The following is a 17,959-nucleotide window of genomic DNA, read 5'->3' on the forward strand; positions in this document are numbered from 1 at the left end:
TTCTCTATATTATACTTTAAATATATGAATTTAAATATTATTTTAAATTCTATTTATATAAAGAAATTTTTTACTAATTAATTTATAAAATTAATATTTAATTATTTTAAAATCCACCGTGTTGGAATTTTTTTATTGAATGAAGTGAAAAAATATTATGCAAAGTTGCAAACATTCCCTTAAATGTGTGTCCACTTATATAAATTTCCATATTTAATAATTATATATAAAAAAAATTATTAAACTAACTTAATTTTTTTAAAACTTTCATTAATTGATTTATTAAATTTATTAAAAACCATTAATTTTATTTTTAATAACATCTTAATTTTTGAAATAATTTTTAATAATATCTTTTAGTAATAAATTAATTTTAAACTTTTAAATTTAATTTTTAGATCTGTTTTTTTTAAATAATTTTTAGATCACTATATAAAATTTTGAATTTAATTTTTCTTATTAGTCCACCTAATATAGACTGAGACGTGTACATTCTTTACATATTTTTTTTTTACATTTTTTATTATTTATTTATTTATTTTTCTGCTTGACTCCCTCAAAATTCCGCATTTCATCTTTTGGTCTCTGCCTCATGCCTCTCCTACTTCATCTAAAAGTCGCCCGTACGATACAGTGATCAAGAACACAAAAATGGAAGGCATCGATACCTGCATCCCAAACTGCCCTTATTGCCAGTATAGTCCAACACTTTACTACTTCTCTTTCTCTTCTTCTCCTTCTCAATGCCCTAATTGCCAAAATAATTGGTTTACATCTAACTACGGCATCCCCAGCTCTTCTACTTACGCTTATGAATCGCCACCTCCACCTCCACCTCTACCTCCACCTCCACCTCCACCGCCTCCTCCACCTCCTTCTCCACCTCCACAACAACAACAATCATTGAAACCTCCGCCACCACCACCAACACGACCACAGCAAGGACGGCGACCACCGCGACGACCGTCCAGAACAAGAAGCCAGATAGATGCAGGTCTTGCAGAGCAATATCGAAAAAGACAGGCTCAGGCGATGCCCCGTCTAACTGAAGTTGACATTCCCATCGGAGATAATCCAGATTGGAGTAAATTTTCTCTCTCATTCTTAATAAAAAAAATTTTCTGTGTATATTTTTTTTAATCACCTGATTATTAATTTCTATACACAATGAATGCCAATACTCAACTTGATGTATTTATGAACAACAATTTGTATTTTAAAGGAAAAAAAACTCATTTGGTGGATTTGTTAATCACGTTATTAAATAGGGATGCATAATCTTAGTTATTAGTTTAATTGCTAAGTGGATATGATCTCATCTTATTATCAATTGTTGATAATAATATGTAATTATCTACATCTATTAATATGGGCAATAATTGTAATTAATTGGTGAAGGAAAATAAAATATACATATCAGCTTTATATAAATATATCAATGAGTAATACTAAAAAAAATATATCAACTATTAAAAATTATTTATTTGAATGCTGACAAACATAAAATATTTATTTATTTTTATTTTAAAAAAAATATTTACATTATTTTTACTAAAAAAAAAAAGAAAAATATTTTTAAAGAAAAATGATGAAAAATAATATCTTTTAATTAAGAAATCATTCACTACATGTTCACTCACTTACAATAATACGGATCTCAACCGTTCATTTGATTGCAGGAGATCCATCACTTTATCTCATGGGATTGCAGTTTAGCATAGTGATCGTCTGGACTGCTATGATCATTCCCTCAACGCTTGCGGCGGTGATGGGTGGTGGCAATGTAAACAATATTATCATGCACGTAATTTTTGATGGGAAAGCATTGAATTACTGAAAATTGATATCTTTTTCTATTGCAAATCAGGTTGAGAAAGCTGAGGCAATCCAAAGTTCGCTCTTTACAGCAGCGATAAACACGTTCTCGCAGATTTTGTTGGGTTCTCAACTTCCGGTGGTGATGCAAATATCCGAAGCTTTCATCATCCCAGCCATCTCCATTGCTATATCAACTAATAATAAATTTAGTGCGACACTCACTCCTCGTCAGGTTGGTTGCCTATTTTGTCAATGCTATCTATCTATATCACGTACATAGAGATGGCATTTTTTTTAATCCAATTTAAGTATGTTTAATTCGAAATGATGCATAATTTGTTTAGATTTATACTAAATTAATAATGTTTTATCCATTTTAGTCAACTTGATCATCCCAACTTGAAAATTTGATCCAACTCGCTTGAATTGATATGAATATTAAATTAATAAAATTTATATATGAAGTTTTTTTTAAGATAATAATAATAATAATAATAATAATAATAATAATTCATCATAACAACGGATCTCATAAATCCATTGTTAATACTTTTATCGACAAAGTATTTAATAATATATTAAAATTTATCATTAAATTTTAAAATTAACTTTAAATTAGTGAAAGATTATGATTGCCACTAATATACGTTATATCGTTGAATTTGGTGCTAAAAATCTTTTTTTTTTTTATAGTTACCTATTTCCCACATTTTAACCTATAGAATATCTGTCTAATTAAAGTCCTCACTTGACTTTAAATTTTTAGGCCGAGAGATGTATGTCCACTTTTATTTAATTTGTGGCACATAGGATCCCTTATCAAAAGGAAATAGACTTGAATTCAAAATTTTCCACTTTGATAATAAATATATTAAAAAAAAAAATTCTAACGTCAATTAGGTTATTAAGAAGCAGTGCATATGGTTTAATTAATATATATTTTATTTTTTGTGGGTGGTCCTGTGCATTAGATGTTTAAAAGATCAATGAGACGTATACAAGGAGCAAGTATTATTGGGTCCTTCCTTCAAATCATCGTTGGTTTCTCTGGTCTAGGGGAGATTTTCGCAAGGTGGAATATTTTGTAATTTATTCAATATATCAAATAAATTTTAGTGGAATTTGGGATTTTTTTTTATATTAAGAGCTTTAATTTGGATTTCTTATGATGCCAGCAAGCTTACCATTCTCTCTTCTATTCCTCTTGTGACTCTTATTGGACTTGGGCTTTATGACCGTGGATTCCCGCAGGCAAGGCCTATGCTTTATTCAATTGGTTTTTTTTATAAAATAGACATAATTTGTAGGTTCCTTCCATAGTTATTTTATTTTTAATTTAATTTATTTTTTATTATTAAATTAAAATTTATCCATTCATTCAATGATATTCATTAATAAAATAAAATTTTCTTTATGAAAATTAAAGTTATGTTTTGTTAGCTGGAATATAATATTCCATCCAATTGCATGTTAATGTTGCAGTTTGTTCCATTAATTTGAAATTATACGTGATGTGATATTTCTTCAATTGGATTGATGCTTGTAGTTGGCAAAATGTATTGAAATTGGACTCCCAGCAGTAGCTATTGTGATTTTCTCAACCCAGGTAAGTTACATGGTTTATTAATTACTTATTTTCCAAGTTCTCTTGTAGTTGGATCTATCCTGTAATATGTAAGAATCAAAAATTTTTTTTCTTTTTACAATTTGTTTAGGCAAATTATATTATTCAGGTAAATTGTCAAAGTATTTTTTTATAAGTAAAAATTTTATTAATTATAAGACCAGAAAAAATTTAGCATAAGTTGCTAACTAAATTAGGTCGTTAGGCCATCCCATGATATTTGACTCAGATTATGACATATTAAGTGAAAAAATCTAAGAAAAAAAAATAAAATATACTTGAATCCAAAACATGAATTTTCAAAATTTTTAAATTTATATGCACAATGTAATATTTTGGGTTACTTTGCATATAGAAATTCATATTATTAATGCAGTTCCTTCCCTATATTTGGAAACCAAAAAGACCTATGCTTGTTCGATCAGTTGTGATCACGATCTCGATTGCAATTGCATGGACCTTTGCAGAAATTTTGACCGTGGCTGGTGCATATAATAATGCATCTCAAGAGAAACAAAATAATTGTCGCACTGATCGTTCAGGGCTCATTCCTGCTGCACCTTGGTGAGATCAAATTTACCAACTACAACTTGATTTTCATTCTTGCTTTATCTTCTCACTTTACATGTTGAATTACACATATAATTGTTCCCTTCATATAATAATTTTTTACTTTGTATAAATATATAGTCGGTGTTAAAAGTGAAACAAGAGAGTTTAAACCTAGCTACTTTGTTTCCCTAAAATTTGAAGCTGCAACCATGAATTTGGCTTACCAAACTTTGACTATCAACAAGATTTCAATTAGTTAAAGCAGCATGTACTAGCATAGGCAATTATTCTTTATCAATTTTTTTTTACAAAGAGAAAGCAGAGCGAGAGAGTATTAAACATTGAAAAAAAAATAATTTTTACTAAATTATCTTTTAATGTAATCTTAAGTAGCCAATCAAGGGATAACTTGATTAGTCTTCTTTCATCTTTAAGGTGTAAAAATCAAAGTGAACTTGAGTTCGATTCAATTATCTATTTTGAGATTATTCACGCTTATAGTGAGAAAAGAAGAAGCTTATCTTTCATTTGTGTCTGTCAATTATTATTTAGCGTATTATTTTTATTAAATAAATTAAAAAAATAATTTGTAGTATGGACCATTTTACTGATCTATTCCATGTGGTGACATATAAAATTAATTGGTGAAACTTGTAATAATAACTGTTATTTTTGTGACTTGAAATTTGGATATGTTTTTTATGGAAACTCGAATTGTGATCAGACCAGAAAGTTTCGCGCTGCTACCCGATTAGGATAAAAAAGTGAGATTTATGGTAGTAGCGGAAGGCATGGGCCTATAAAGTAATATTGTAATATTCTATCCTTTGCGATAGAGTTATAAGTAGGGGTGTGCAAACGGTCGGTTCGGTTCCGAACCGAACCGAACCAACAAAACCGAAAATCAAAATTTTTAAAAACCGAACCGAACCGATTGATAAGAGAAAATCGAACCGAACGAACCGATAAATATCGGTTCGGTTCGGTTTTAAACCGATCAAACCGAAATTTATAAAATTTCATATTTTTAACATTAAATCTAAATAATAAAAACATAAAAACAAAAAAAATCTTAAGGTTCGGTTCGGTTTTCTTTGATTTCGATTCGGTTCGATTCAATTTGATTCGATTTTTTTTAATTTCCTATATATATTAATAATTTCGGTTCGGTTCGGTTTTTTTGATTTTTTTATGAAAATAACCGAACCGAACCGATTAATCGAAATTATCAAAATTATAAACTGAACCGAACCGATTAAATTTTAAAACCGAACCGATTGAACCGAATTAATCAGTTCGGTTCGGTTTTTCGGTTTAAACCGAAAACTGCACACCCCTAGTTATAAGATATTTAGAAAACACACTGGGATTAGGGTTTGAGAGTTATGAGTGATTGTATCTTACTCTTTTCATCACAGTGAAACTTTTTTTCTCTTATCTTGCCCGTGGACGCAGACTTTGCGGTTAAACCACATTAAATCCTTGTACTATTCTTCTTCTCTTTTTATACTATATGATTGTATAATTTATGTGTATGCCTTAGATTTACATACTGGTCATAATAATAACATTTTGCTACAATTAATATATGCAGGATCAAGGTACCAAATCCATTTCAATGGGGCTATCCTACTTTTGAAGTTAGAGATATCTTTTTAACGATGGCTGCTTCATTTGTTGCCACTATTGAGGTTAGATATATATATTATGAGCATTTCCTTAATTTATTTTATATACATCTTATACTATGGTTTGCCAAATCACTCATTTAGAGAGAAAAAAAAAGCAAAAAAATAAAAAAAATATAGATTTTTTCTTAAAAAAAAAATTGTGTACAGTTATTGGAATTGCTCCCATAGAAGTCTATATTATTTATAAATTAATGTTAATAAAAGGTTTATTAAGAATGGATTAATAGGTAGGGGTGAGCAGATTTCGGTTCAAATCGAAAAATCGAATCGAACCGAGTCAATTCGGTTCAATCGGTTTGGTTTTAAAACTTAATCGGTTCGGTTCGGTTTTACATTATACAAATTTTGGTTATTTCGGTTTGATTCGATTTTGAAGAGAAAAAATCAATTAAACCGAACCAAATAGTAATTTATATGTTCAAATCGAACCAAATCAAATCGAATCGATTTTTGAATTGATTTATTTTTATGAAAAATTTATGAATTATATTTAATTTTTTATATATTAATTGTTTAATTTCATTGATTAATGGTTATTAAGTTCAAACCAAAGTTAAAATTAGATCAAATAACTTGAAAATCAAGTATAAATTAAAAATCAATAAAAAATAAAACCGATCAGTTTAAACCGAATTGAATTGAAATAGAGTGATTCGATTGGATTCAATTTTTTACCAATTTCGGTTCAATTCAATTTCTAAAATACATAATTTAATTTTTATAATTTAATTTAGTTCGATTCAAATCGAATACTCACCTCTATTAATAGGTTTAACACTACTCATTAATGACGATGGTATTCGAATCTCACACGTCCCTCACCATGTAGTTTTCAAACTAAATATAATTAAGAAAAGGAAGAGGAAGACGAAATAAGACTTTGTATTTTGTTTTTCTTAGGCTTCCCATTTTTGGGTTTTTGATTTTTTTTTTAAATTTACTTTCAAATATTTTAAATTATTGAAAATACAAAAATTATTTTTAATTAATTAAGAATAAAAATTAATGCTTTATTTGTTTAATAAAAATTAGATTAGATTAAATTAAATTTAAAATTTTATGTTAATTAGGACGCAAATATTAATTGAGCATTTTATCAAGCAAAGGAAGAAAAGAAGAAGATCATAAGCTGCGGTCGAGCTATTAGTTAACTATTTGTAATGTCATTTCAAATTAGTTAGCTAGTTTTAGAACTTAGTTAGCTAATTTTGTTAATCAGTTAGCTTAGCTATCAGCTGTGCTTTTCTTGTTAGCTCTCTTTCTTCTTCCTCTTTTCCTCTTGTATATGAACATCAGAAGGATATTCTAATCGATGAGAAGTACATTTTCATTCTAGCACATCTCTGTAATATGGTGTCAGAGCTAGAGATCCAAATCTAGATCTAGAGATAGTTATTTTCTTCCTTTCTTATTCTCAAGGCTTTACCGTTCATCAATGGCGGCAATGTCTTTTATAGCTACTGCAAGTCTATTAGAAGATGGTACTTCACTCTGTTATCTTTATCATTCAGAAAATCGTAACTCAATAGTAGTAATTCCTGAACTCATCTCAACCAATTTTCTATCAAGGAGGAGATCTAATCAAGGGTTTCTTGATGGTACAATTTGTAAGTCTTCACAGCATCTCCCATGGATTCGTTGCAATTATCTCTTTGCAGCATGGTTTCTAAGATCTGTTTCCCTTCGTGTTGCTTCAATTTGGGGAAAATTGCATCAAAGTTTTTTAGGGAGGTTTCGGGTCTATTATTCATCAAGTCTCAGATGTTACTACGGATTCAGTTTCAAGAAATATTGAGGACATAATCTAAGATAGCTCTAGTCTTAATCCATTTAAAGATCAAGTTCACAAGTTGATGCCGCTTCTGAACAATCAAATTACTTCATTTTCTTCGCAAGTGAACATGGCAGGTATAAATTCTTTCATTTTTTCTACAGCATCTTCATCAATTTCACATAAACTTTTTCATTCTCAATCTATTGTATATCCTTGGATTGTGGATACTAGTGCCACAGATCACATAATTTGTTCCAAGTCATTGTTTCTTAATTCAATTCCTGTGTCTAATTCCTTTGTGTCTTTGCCTAATGGAGTAAAAGTACAAGTTACTAAAATGGGTACAGTACCATTGAACTCTTTCCTTACTCTTCATAATGTCTTGCTTATTCCATCGTTCTCCTCTTCATAATGTCTTGCTTATTCCATCGTTCACCTTTAGTCTATCGTTAGTGAGCAAGTTAGTTCTGTCTAAAAAGGTATGTTTCATCATTCTGTCTCACTATTGTTTTCTCCAGGCCCTTTCATCATGGGAGACAATTGGTCTAGCAAAAATCAAGGATGGGTTATTTGTCCTGTCACAAGAAAGTATTAATGAAAGTATTTGTCATTCTTTTCAGTCTAATACAGTTTCTTTTGAAACCTGGCATCACAGGTTGGGTCATCCTGCTAATGATAGACTAGTTACTTTGTAGTCCTTGCTTTCCCTTTCCTCTAAAAATTCTTCCTTTCCATGTGATACTTGTCCAAAAGCAAAACAAAGAAGATTATTTTTTCTCCCTAACATATTCCTAATACTTCTGGTCCTTTTGAGCTTATGCATATGGACATATAGGGCCCTTATTCTCAAAAAGATATTATGGAAATCATTTCTTTTTGACTATTGTTGATGACTTTACCGAAAATGTCTGGACTTTTCTCATGAAGTCAAAATATGAAGTCTCTTTTCTTGTTCCTCAATTTCAAAAACATGTTCCCTCAGTTTCTAGATTTCATCAAACAGATTAGAATTGATAATGGGATTGAATTCCTTTCACATTCATTCTTTGCCTCTAATGGCATTGTGCATCAAACAAGTTTCTGTATACCCCTCAGCACAATAAGATTGTTGAGAGGAAATACCAGCACATCCTTAATGTTGCCAAAGCTTTTTTGTTTCATTCTCATCTTCCTCTCATGTTTTGCGGTTTTGCTATACTCACTTCTCCATATCTTATCAACAGAATTCCCATGGCCAAATATCAGAATAAATCACCCTTTGAACTTCTATTTCACAAAACTCCTTCATATTCTCATCTTAGAGCTATTGGTTATCTGTGTTTTGCCTCTAATCTCATTGCTCATAGAAGTAAATTTGATGTTAAAGCCAAAAAGTGTCTCTTTGTTGGTTATCCAATTGATGTTAAGGGTTATCTTTTGTATGATCATGATTCAAAGACTTGTTTTGTTTCAAGAGATGTAGTCTTTCATGAAAGTGTCTTCCCTTTCTCAACAATCTTCTTCTCTTATGTCTCCACCTAGTTCTATTGTTCCAAATTTAGTTTTACCAACTGTTTCTATTTTTCCTTTATTAAATACATCTGTTTCTAATTCCTTTCCTCTTATTTCTCGGTCAACTTCTAGTCTACATACCATGTGCGATCATAATGTGTCTGATTTGTCTAATCTTGTCCCTACTTTAATGGAACCTTATCTACTGTTCCTGCCTTAAGAAGGTGTACTAGACAAGTTAGATTACCAGTGCATCTTCATACCTATCATTTATAATTGAAATCAGGTCAAATTCTTCCATCTTCTGTATCTTGTCATACTTCTTATCCTATTAAAAATTACATTTCCTATGATAGATTGTCTCCTCATTACAAGTCTTTTATTCTTATTTTTTCTTTCACTTTTGAGCCAACTTCATATCACCATGCTGTTCAATTTGATCATTGGAAACAGGCTATGAAGGATGAACTTGATGCTTTAGAATAGAATAGGACTTGGACTATTACTCAGTTGCCTATAGGTGCCAAATCAGAGGGTTGTGAATGGGTTTACAGGGTGAAGTTTAAATCTGATGGTACCATTGATAGGTACAAGGCTAGAGTTGTGGCCAAAAGGTACACATAGAGGGTTGGATTTGATTACTAAGAGAATTTTAGTCCTGTTGCTAAGCACACTACAGTTAGGACATTTCTTGCTCTTGTAGCCATTTCCAGTTGGCAACTATCTTAATTGGATGTTAATAATGCTTTTCTGAATGGGGAGCTTGTTGAAGAAATTTACATGGATCTTCCTCCTGGTTATATACCTTTAGAGGAGTATGGTGGTGATGGCTCAAAGTTAGTTTGGAAACTTCAGAAGTCTTTATATGGGCTGAAGCAGGCGTCAAGGCAGTGGAATATAAAATTTACCGAAAGTTTGCTTAATGAATGGCTTTATCAATCTAAATTTGATTACTCATTGTTCACCAAGTAATATGGGGATGGGTTTGTTACACTTCTTGTATATGTTGATGACGTCATTATTGGCACTGGCAATAAAGGGTTGATTGATGAATTAAGGGTTAGTTTGAGTTCATGTTGTAAGTTGAAAGATCTTGAGAACTTGCAATATTTTCTTGAAATTTCGAGATCAACTAAAAGCATTGTAATTTCTCATAGGAAATTTATTTTAGAAATGTTGGAAGAGTATGGATTACTTGTGGCCAAGCCTATCTCAATTCCAGTAGAACTGAATATCAAACTTATGCATGTAGAAGAAAAATTACTTGTAGATCCAATTCTTTATAGACAAATAGTTGGGAAATTGATGTATGTTATATTGACAAGGCTAGATATTGCCTATGGAGTTCATGTATTATCTCAGTTTATGGATAAACCAGTTGAGATACATTTAGATGCAACACAAAAAGTTCTCAAGTATCTAAAGAATGCTCTAGGTCAAGGCTTATTCTTGTCTTTGCAGTTTGAAATAAAGTTGACAGCATATTCAAACAGTGACTGGGCAGATTGTTGTGAAACTAAGAGATCGTTGACTAGTTTTTACATTTTTCTTGGACAATCCTTGATCAGTTGGAAGCCCAAGAAGCAATCCGCAGTTTCAAGAAGCTCAGCAGAGGCAAAGTATAGATTTATGGTAGCTACAACTTCAGAAATATTATGGTTAATTGCTTTATTATCAGATTTTAGAATTCAAGTTCCTCAACCTGTGTACTTGAATTCTGATAGCACGTCTACAATACATATCTCCAAGAACCCTGTTTTTCATTAGAGAACAAAGCTTATTGAAATAGATTGTCACTTCATCAAATACAAGGTGTTGCTTGGAGTTGTTAAACCAGAGTATTTGAAGTCAAGTGAGTAGCTAGCTGATTTGTTTACAAAGCCATTGCGTCCTTTCAAATTTAGGTATCCTTTGAGCAAGTTGAACATTAGCAATATATATGCTCAACTTAAGGGAGAGTATCCAAGGATGAAAAGAAGAAGATCGCAACCTCTAGCAGAGCTATCAGTTAGTTGAAATAGTTAGCTACTTGTAATGTTATTTAAAATTAGTTGGCTAGTTTTAGAATTTAGTTAGCTAATTATGTTAATCAATTAGCTTAGTTCTCAATTGTGCTTTTCTTGTTGGTTCTCTTTCTTCTTTCTCTTTTCCTCGTGTATATAAACTTCATATGGTTATTCTAATCGATGAGAAGCACATTTTCATTCCAGCACATCCTTGTAATACATTTGATATAAATTGAAGGGGGAAAATGAACTTTATGTGTAGCTAAATATTGTTTTTTTTTTCCCTGCATGATTTTCCAAAAATGAACTGTAGGGTTAATAAATATTTTTTTGAGAAGATTTTATAATATTTTTGAAGAACATAAATTTAGTGTTTCATGTCCTGAAAAAAATATGAATCTTCTTTATTATGTAGATAATGGATCCATATGATTGTAAAATAACATACATATATACTGAATGCACCATACAAAAAATTATTTCATGCACTTGAAGCACACCCTCCGGACTTAGAATCCATAATTTACAGAGTAATAAAAATTTTAAGAATGGAAGATTTACTATTTTTTAGTAAATCTGAAATATTCTATAATTAACCTAATTTTTTTTCTTCATGATTTTCTTTTATGCCTGCCATTTTGGCTATTTCTCTTTTCTTTGGCTTTTCCCTTTTAATTGATAAGAGTTAATGTTAATGCAGTCCATAGGAACATTTTCCACCTCGTCAAGATTAGGGGGAGAATTTCGTGCAAAACCCCCAAAACTCAATGGTCCAATTGCCACACAGGTGACTTGTCAGAACTATTATGCTTTTATCCGTTATCATCATGCTCATACTTGCTATTTGTTTGTAACTAAATATTTTTCTTTCAGTTTTAATGATTTCCTCTAAAAAAAATTGAAAAATTTTTATTACACATGATTTCTATATAATATATCTATAAGTTTTTTAAAAATACACTACAATAAATGTTTAAACTAACAATAAAAAATTTTGTAGCGATATTAATTTTGTTGTTATAAAGTTAACATATAGTAGCAATATGAACAATTACTTTTAATGATACATAGAAAAAAGATGTGACAATAATTGTTGTTTATTATTGTTATCATTGATAAACTTTTGACAGCAATAATTATTGCTGTTAATAATTTTTTTATTTTGTAGTAATTATAATTTTTTAGTAGCAACATGAAATAATTCTTATATTGTTGCCATAAATTTATGGCAATAAATTTTATACTTTTAGCAGTAATATATAAATTGTTACATGTTGCTATAAAAAAAAATTGTGATCGTAGATATTATACAATAAAATTATGATTGCTAAAAAAAAAATTATTGGCTGCAACAATTATTATTGTAAAAAGTTTATCAATGATAACAATATTAAATAATAATTATTGTTATATTTTTTTATTTACTATTAATAATAATTTTTTATATTGCTATTATATGTTAACTTTATAGCAGTAAAATTAATGTTGCTGTAAAATTTTTCATTGCTAACTCTAATATTGTTATAGTAACAGTGAATTACATGTCCTTTAAAAATACTTTATTTATTTAATTAAGTGTCAATTTATCTTTTATTTCCCTTTTATATGTTTCTCTATTTTTTTTATAATTATTTTATTTATGTTTTATAAATACAATAATTTATCAATATATAATTTTTATTTTTTAAGCTTATTTTTTAATTATTATCATATAAAATTTAATTCGCGCACACATATATTTTATATAATAAAACCAAAAAGTCATAATCAATTATAAAACTAAATTATTAAATAATTTTATTGAAAAATATACTATTATACAAACAAGTAAATATTATCGCCCACACTTGACCTTTTTTAAAATAACAAATTATCTTTTTTATTAATGTTTTATTTCAACCATTATCATAGAAACTATAATGCTTAATCTACTATTGCAAATTCAAAAAATGTATATATAACCTAAGATATTGTATTTATAACAAAATTATTATATTGTATTAATTATTTTATTGCCATAAAATTAATTTTCAATATTTTTTAAAAAATAAATATTAATATCCGTGCACCATGCCAGCACCTAACCAATTTTATTTTAACCTATTACACCATTGCTGTCTATTTTTGTTAATTTTTCTCCCTATTAATTTGTCTAGCTCATTGATAGTCATGCAATAAATATTCAAGTTTCAAACACTAAAGAAAGAAAATATATTGAATGAATCCATTTATGAATTATGAAAAATGTTAAAAAGCCACCAACATATTAGGTGCAGATCTACTGCACTTTTAAAAGAAAAATTCAGATTTAATCTTTTGAGAAGGTATTGTTGAAAGAGATAATAAAAAACTTCTGAGGAATTAGTATTATGTGAATTGTAAAACGAACATAGAGAGGTACCTTTATATATTAAAAAAAAAGAATATAAATAATGGATAAAAAATTATAATAATTAAGTCAAAAGAAAATATTAAGGTTGCAATATGGATGTTTCGTCATAAGTTTAATTTATTTACCACACCTTTTCTATTTGGAACAATTTGATTTTGCTTGTTTTTTTCTCATTTTGTTGATAAGACTTTATGTTTTTGCAGACTACTAAAAAAGATGTTGATAAAAAATATTCTTCGAGAGCAAAGAGAAAGTATAGGAGTGCACTACCTATTTCGCCTGATCTACTCCGTTATGCTATTGGCTTACAGGTACCAAGTGATCTTTTTATTTTTATTTTTACAGGTACGAAGCCCATTTTTTCACCCTCATCTATTTATCTTTGTATTTTGACATTTTTTTTTTAATATGACTATGGGGTATTAATCCATTTTTTAATAATAGAGAATAAGTCATAAGAAAAAGATGTGTTATTGATAGATATTATTTTGTCATTCTAAATTATTTAATTTACGTAGTGGTAGATATTATTTTAAAGGTTATAATATATAAAATATGAGTAATTATGTACTTTAAAAAAACAAAATTATATTAAGCAAAATAAATATAATTATGAAATTATTATTTATTTTATAAGAGTAATATGTCAAGAATATTTTACGAAATAAATGTAAATGAATTGAATTTTCAATTCTGCATTTATTTCAAACATGATTTTGTGGAATTCAATTCAAATATTACCTCTGTTCATTTGTTTTATAGCATTTGGACTTTGCACAGTAATTAAGAAAATAATTTAATACACTCATTTTTATAAAAACATACTTGACTAAATTATTCTTTGTCTCACTTAGAAAATTATATAAATATTTATTGTATTTAATATAAATAAAGAGTAAGATTTTAAAAAAATAGTTAATACTTTTTTATTTTTAAATGTGACAGTGAAAAATTTAAATACGACAAATAAAATAAGAAAAATTATATATATTTTAAGTTTCAGCATATACCAAATATGAAATTCACTCATCTATTTAGAATTTTTTTGCTGCAAGTTGAATTCTAGCATGCCAAAAAGAGAGGTTAATTAAGATAGCCTTATAAATAAAAAATTTTTATTCAATGCTTAAACTGATTTACTGTGACTCTGAGGTAGTAATTTTTCTTTAATAATTCTCATCATTAGGCATTTTGAGATCTTTCACATTCTGTTCTCGATTCAGCATCACTTATTATAACTTCTCTGAATTTTCAGGGAATTGGAACTTTATTTGATGCAGTTTTTGGCATGGGACTTGGTTCCACTGCTTCAGTGTAAGGAATAAACTTTAAATATCCAAAATATAATGTTAATTATTATCTCCGTCAATTTTTATTTTTTATATTTAAATTTTATATAATAATTAAAAAAATAATTAAATTATTTATTTTTTATAAAATATATTAATAATTAATTAAATTATTTTTTATTTCACTTAAAAAATTAGATAAATATTTATTATAATATTAAATAAAAAGAAAGAGTAAAATTAAAAAAAATTAATACTTCTTAATTTTTTCAATGTAATAAATAATTTTAAATAAAAAAACTTAAATATGATGAATAAAAATAGATGAAGGTAATAATTTTTAACTTGGAATCTCATTCATACTTGTAAATAGAATTGTGGATTTAAAAGTCTATCGAGATTAAATTGAGTGACAATATAGATATATATATTTTAAACAAGGTTATTTATTTATTTATTTATATGGAGGAGAGAGACTTTATTTTACTGACACGTCAATTTGATAATGAAAAATTTTTATTGGAGTGATTTAAATATGCATTAAATTAAAATTTGAAAGATTTTAAGATATATACAAATTAATGTTTATAGAAAATATTGTTATAAAATTAATGGACAATGACTGAAATTAATCTCTTTCTTGTAAGGACTCTAAAAATTTTTGGCCTATCAACTAAAAAAAAAAAATTTAAAATCATATCGTATTTTGATAATTTTACAAAATTCTTTTAATTTTGGCAAAATTTTTAAAAAATATTGAAATTTTATTCAATTTTTACTGATTCTATTAATATTTAAAGAGTTTAATAAATTTGGGAAAACACGATTTGATTTTTTTTAATTAATAGGCCAATTTTTTTTTTTTTTTATGAAGATGTCAGGTCATGCAATAAAATAATCCGAACGAATTGATCTAATTTATCTAAACAATTTGCACCGATCAATTCTAATTCTTTATAGAACGGATTTAAAAATAAATCAATTGATCGCTTATTTGTTTTGATTAAATCGGTTTAATTCATCAAGATCGGTCTAGTCTTACGACTATGGTATGATTAAACCCGTAGCTTTTGTAAGAGGATTTTCTATTCTAATGCTCTTATCTTAATTTGAATATTAATTAATTAGTTGATTGTATATAATTTTGATGGTGGCTGCAGTGACCATTCTGGATTAGTGGGATTAACAAGGGTTGGCAGCCTGAGGATCGCTTTCGTATCAGCAATTTTCTTGCTTCTCTTTTCCACACTAGGTGTAGTATTTCCCACCAAAGTACATATCTTGTATATTAGCATTAGCTATCTCTGTTTTATACTGTTTTATATTTTAATTTGTTCATACAGTACTGTTTGATATAATTAGATGAGATAACATCTTTAACAGGAAAACTCACAGCTATTCTCGCTTCTGTACCTTTGTCAATTGTGGCATCTCTGCATATCGTCTTCTTCCCTTATGTGGGTATGTACTCCTTTCCGCGTTTTAGCCAAGATTGTTGTTGAATTTCATTTTTAACGAGTAATTAAGTAAATTAAGCTTTTTTTTCATTTTTTTTTTAATATATTTTGGAAACATTTAAAGGAAATAAGAATAATTAATCTTTGAACCCTTAATATCATGCATTATAAATCCTTAAATCATAATTATTTTCGTAATGATTACTACTAAACTTCAATTTATATGGGTCTAATTGCTAAATTTTTTTTTTTTTTTTTTAGAAAAATTATTTACTATTAAATTTGCACAAGAATTTCAACTATTTTTTCAGATTTCAACTAAATCATGACAGTAATTTGCCACACTGTACTGGGGAACAAGTCAAGATGCCCATGCTTTATACTTTCGTATCACATTATGTTTTTATCTTATTTTTATGTATAATTACTGAACTGAGACAGATTTGTGGGGTTAATTAACAGTTTCAGCAGGGCTTGAAGATCTCTATTACTGCGAATTGGATAGGTTCAGGTCAAAGTTCATTCTAGGCATTTCTCTCTTTATGGGTCTCTCTATGAATAAATACTTCAATAATTATGATTTATTTTCTGGTCAAGTTCTTCCTCTTTCTAGATCCTCCTGGGTGAGTATTCAATTACAGATGGCTATTGAAGTTCATGTAACATATTAAGGGACTCGTACACTATAGATTTTTCTTTTTTTTTTTGGGTTTCAGTTCAAAGAAATAATGCAAGTAATTTTCTCATCCGCATCAACGACTGCAACTATATTAGCTTTCCTTTTTGATCTCCTAACTCCCAAACAGAAGCTGAAGAAAGAGAGGCCAATGGCGAGGAAGGAGGAGGGGAAGAAGGAGGACATGGTGGAGCCGTTGAGGCCGCTGAAGGAGGATTGGAAGATTTATACTGCTTCAACACGTTCAAGCTGGTCTACCTTAGGGATTCGTCGTTCTCGTATGAACGGATAGACTTTTATAGTTTGTTGTAATTCTGTTTTTGTTAGAAATTTATAGACGCTGGAAAGGCACACTTAAATGGTGTCAAAAGGTAACAATGATGCCATTAAAATCATCGCTTTGGCTGTGAGATCTTTCAAGTTTCAAATGAAACCAATTAAATCACATATGGTGTCAAAAGGTTATTACTTCCTACATTCTTAGTTATTAGTTTTCTTTACTCTTCTCTTGTATCTTCTACATTAATTACACTATCAATCATACATCTCCACCACCATAGAAGCAATTTCCTCCTCCACTGTGGCTGCCTCTAATTATTAGGAACCTCTCTCTCTGTTGACCCACCCCTCTTGTGGTGTCTCTTGACATTAAAAACTATTTCACTAATGAAAGGTGCTCATATTCACCAACTATTGGATATGGAAATTCTTATTCCTTTTAGGTGAAGTAAAAAAGAAAAATGTAGAAATTTTGATGTTTCGGAAAAGTTTTTGAGGGTAAAACAAGCTTTAATAAGTAATCATGGTTAATCAAATGCTAAATATTGTTTTGTTCTTAATGTTTTAGGTTGTGTATGTTGCATTTCGCCTTTGTTTAATTTAAAATGGATAAAAAAATTAATTTGACCTTTGTATTTGACACAAAACCTAATTGGCAAAATATTCAATTTAACCTCTGTTCTTACTGGAGAAGTTCAGTTTAGCCCATTTTTAATTTTTTTTTATCTAAAATAACTTAAAATTTTCATTTTTAATTCAATTTAACCCAAAAATTAAAATTGTTGGGCTAAATTTGTTGATTTCTTAATTTGAATTAAAAATCAAGAAATTCAATTTCTTAATTTTGGAGTCAAATTTCTTGATTTCTTTATTTAAACCTAAATATTAAGAAGCTCAATTTTTTCATTTT

The 17,959-nt window shown here is 28.5% G+C and overlaps 1 protein-coding gene across 4 annotated transcripts; it reads left to right on the plus strand.

The window, feature by feature from the left end:
- The first annotated feature begins 582 nt into the window (after positions 1–582).
- Positions 583–17,215, plus strand: LOC131169258 (nucleobase-ascorbate transporter 4-like). 4 transcript variants are annotated; one of them, XR_009150616.1, is made up of 15 exons: positions 583–1,084; positions 1,680–1,783; positions 1,868–2,050; positions 2,790–2,890; positions 2,994–3,069; positions 3,365–3,424; positions 3,819–4,006; positions 5,589–5,685; positions 11,657–11,743; positions 13,552–13,659; positions 14,604–14,662; positions 15,798–15,909; positions 16,021–16,098; positions 16,557–16,717; positions 16,811–16,954. XR_009150616.1 is itself a non-coding variant. In XM_058151396.1 (15 exons), exons 1-15 carry the CDS (start codon positions 652–654, stop codon positions 17,060–17,062), a joined length of 2,079 nt encoding a protein of 692 aa, XP_058007379.1. In that variant the 5' UTR covers positions 583–651; the 3' UTR covers positions 17,063–17,215. The 4 variants fall into 4 exon arrangements, 3 of the variants coding, with proteins under 3 accessions (XP_058007379.1, XP_058007381.1, XP_058007380.1); XM_058151396.1 differs by having other exon boundaries at positions 15,798–15,889; positions 16,811–17,215; XM_058151398.1 differs by lacking the exon at positions 16,811–16,954 and having other exon boundaries at positions 16,557–16,767.
- The last annotated feature ends 744 nt before the right edge of the window (positions 17,216–17,959 follow it).

Source organism: Hevea brasiliensis, chromosome 8 (assembly GCF_030052815.1).
Source record: "Hevea brasiliensis isolate MT/VB/25A 57/8 chromosome 8, ASM3005281v1, whole genome shotgun sequence".
NCBI lineage: Eukaryota > Viridiplantae > Streptophyta > Magnoliopsida > Malpighiales > Euphorbiaceae > Hevea > Hevea brasiliensis.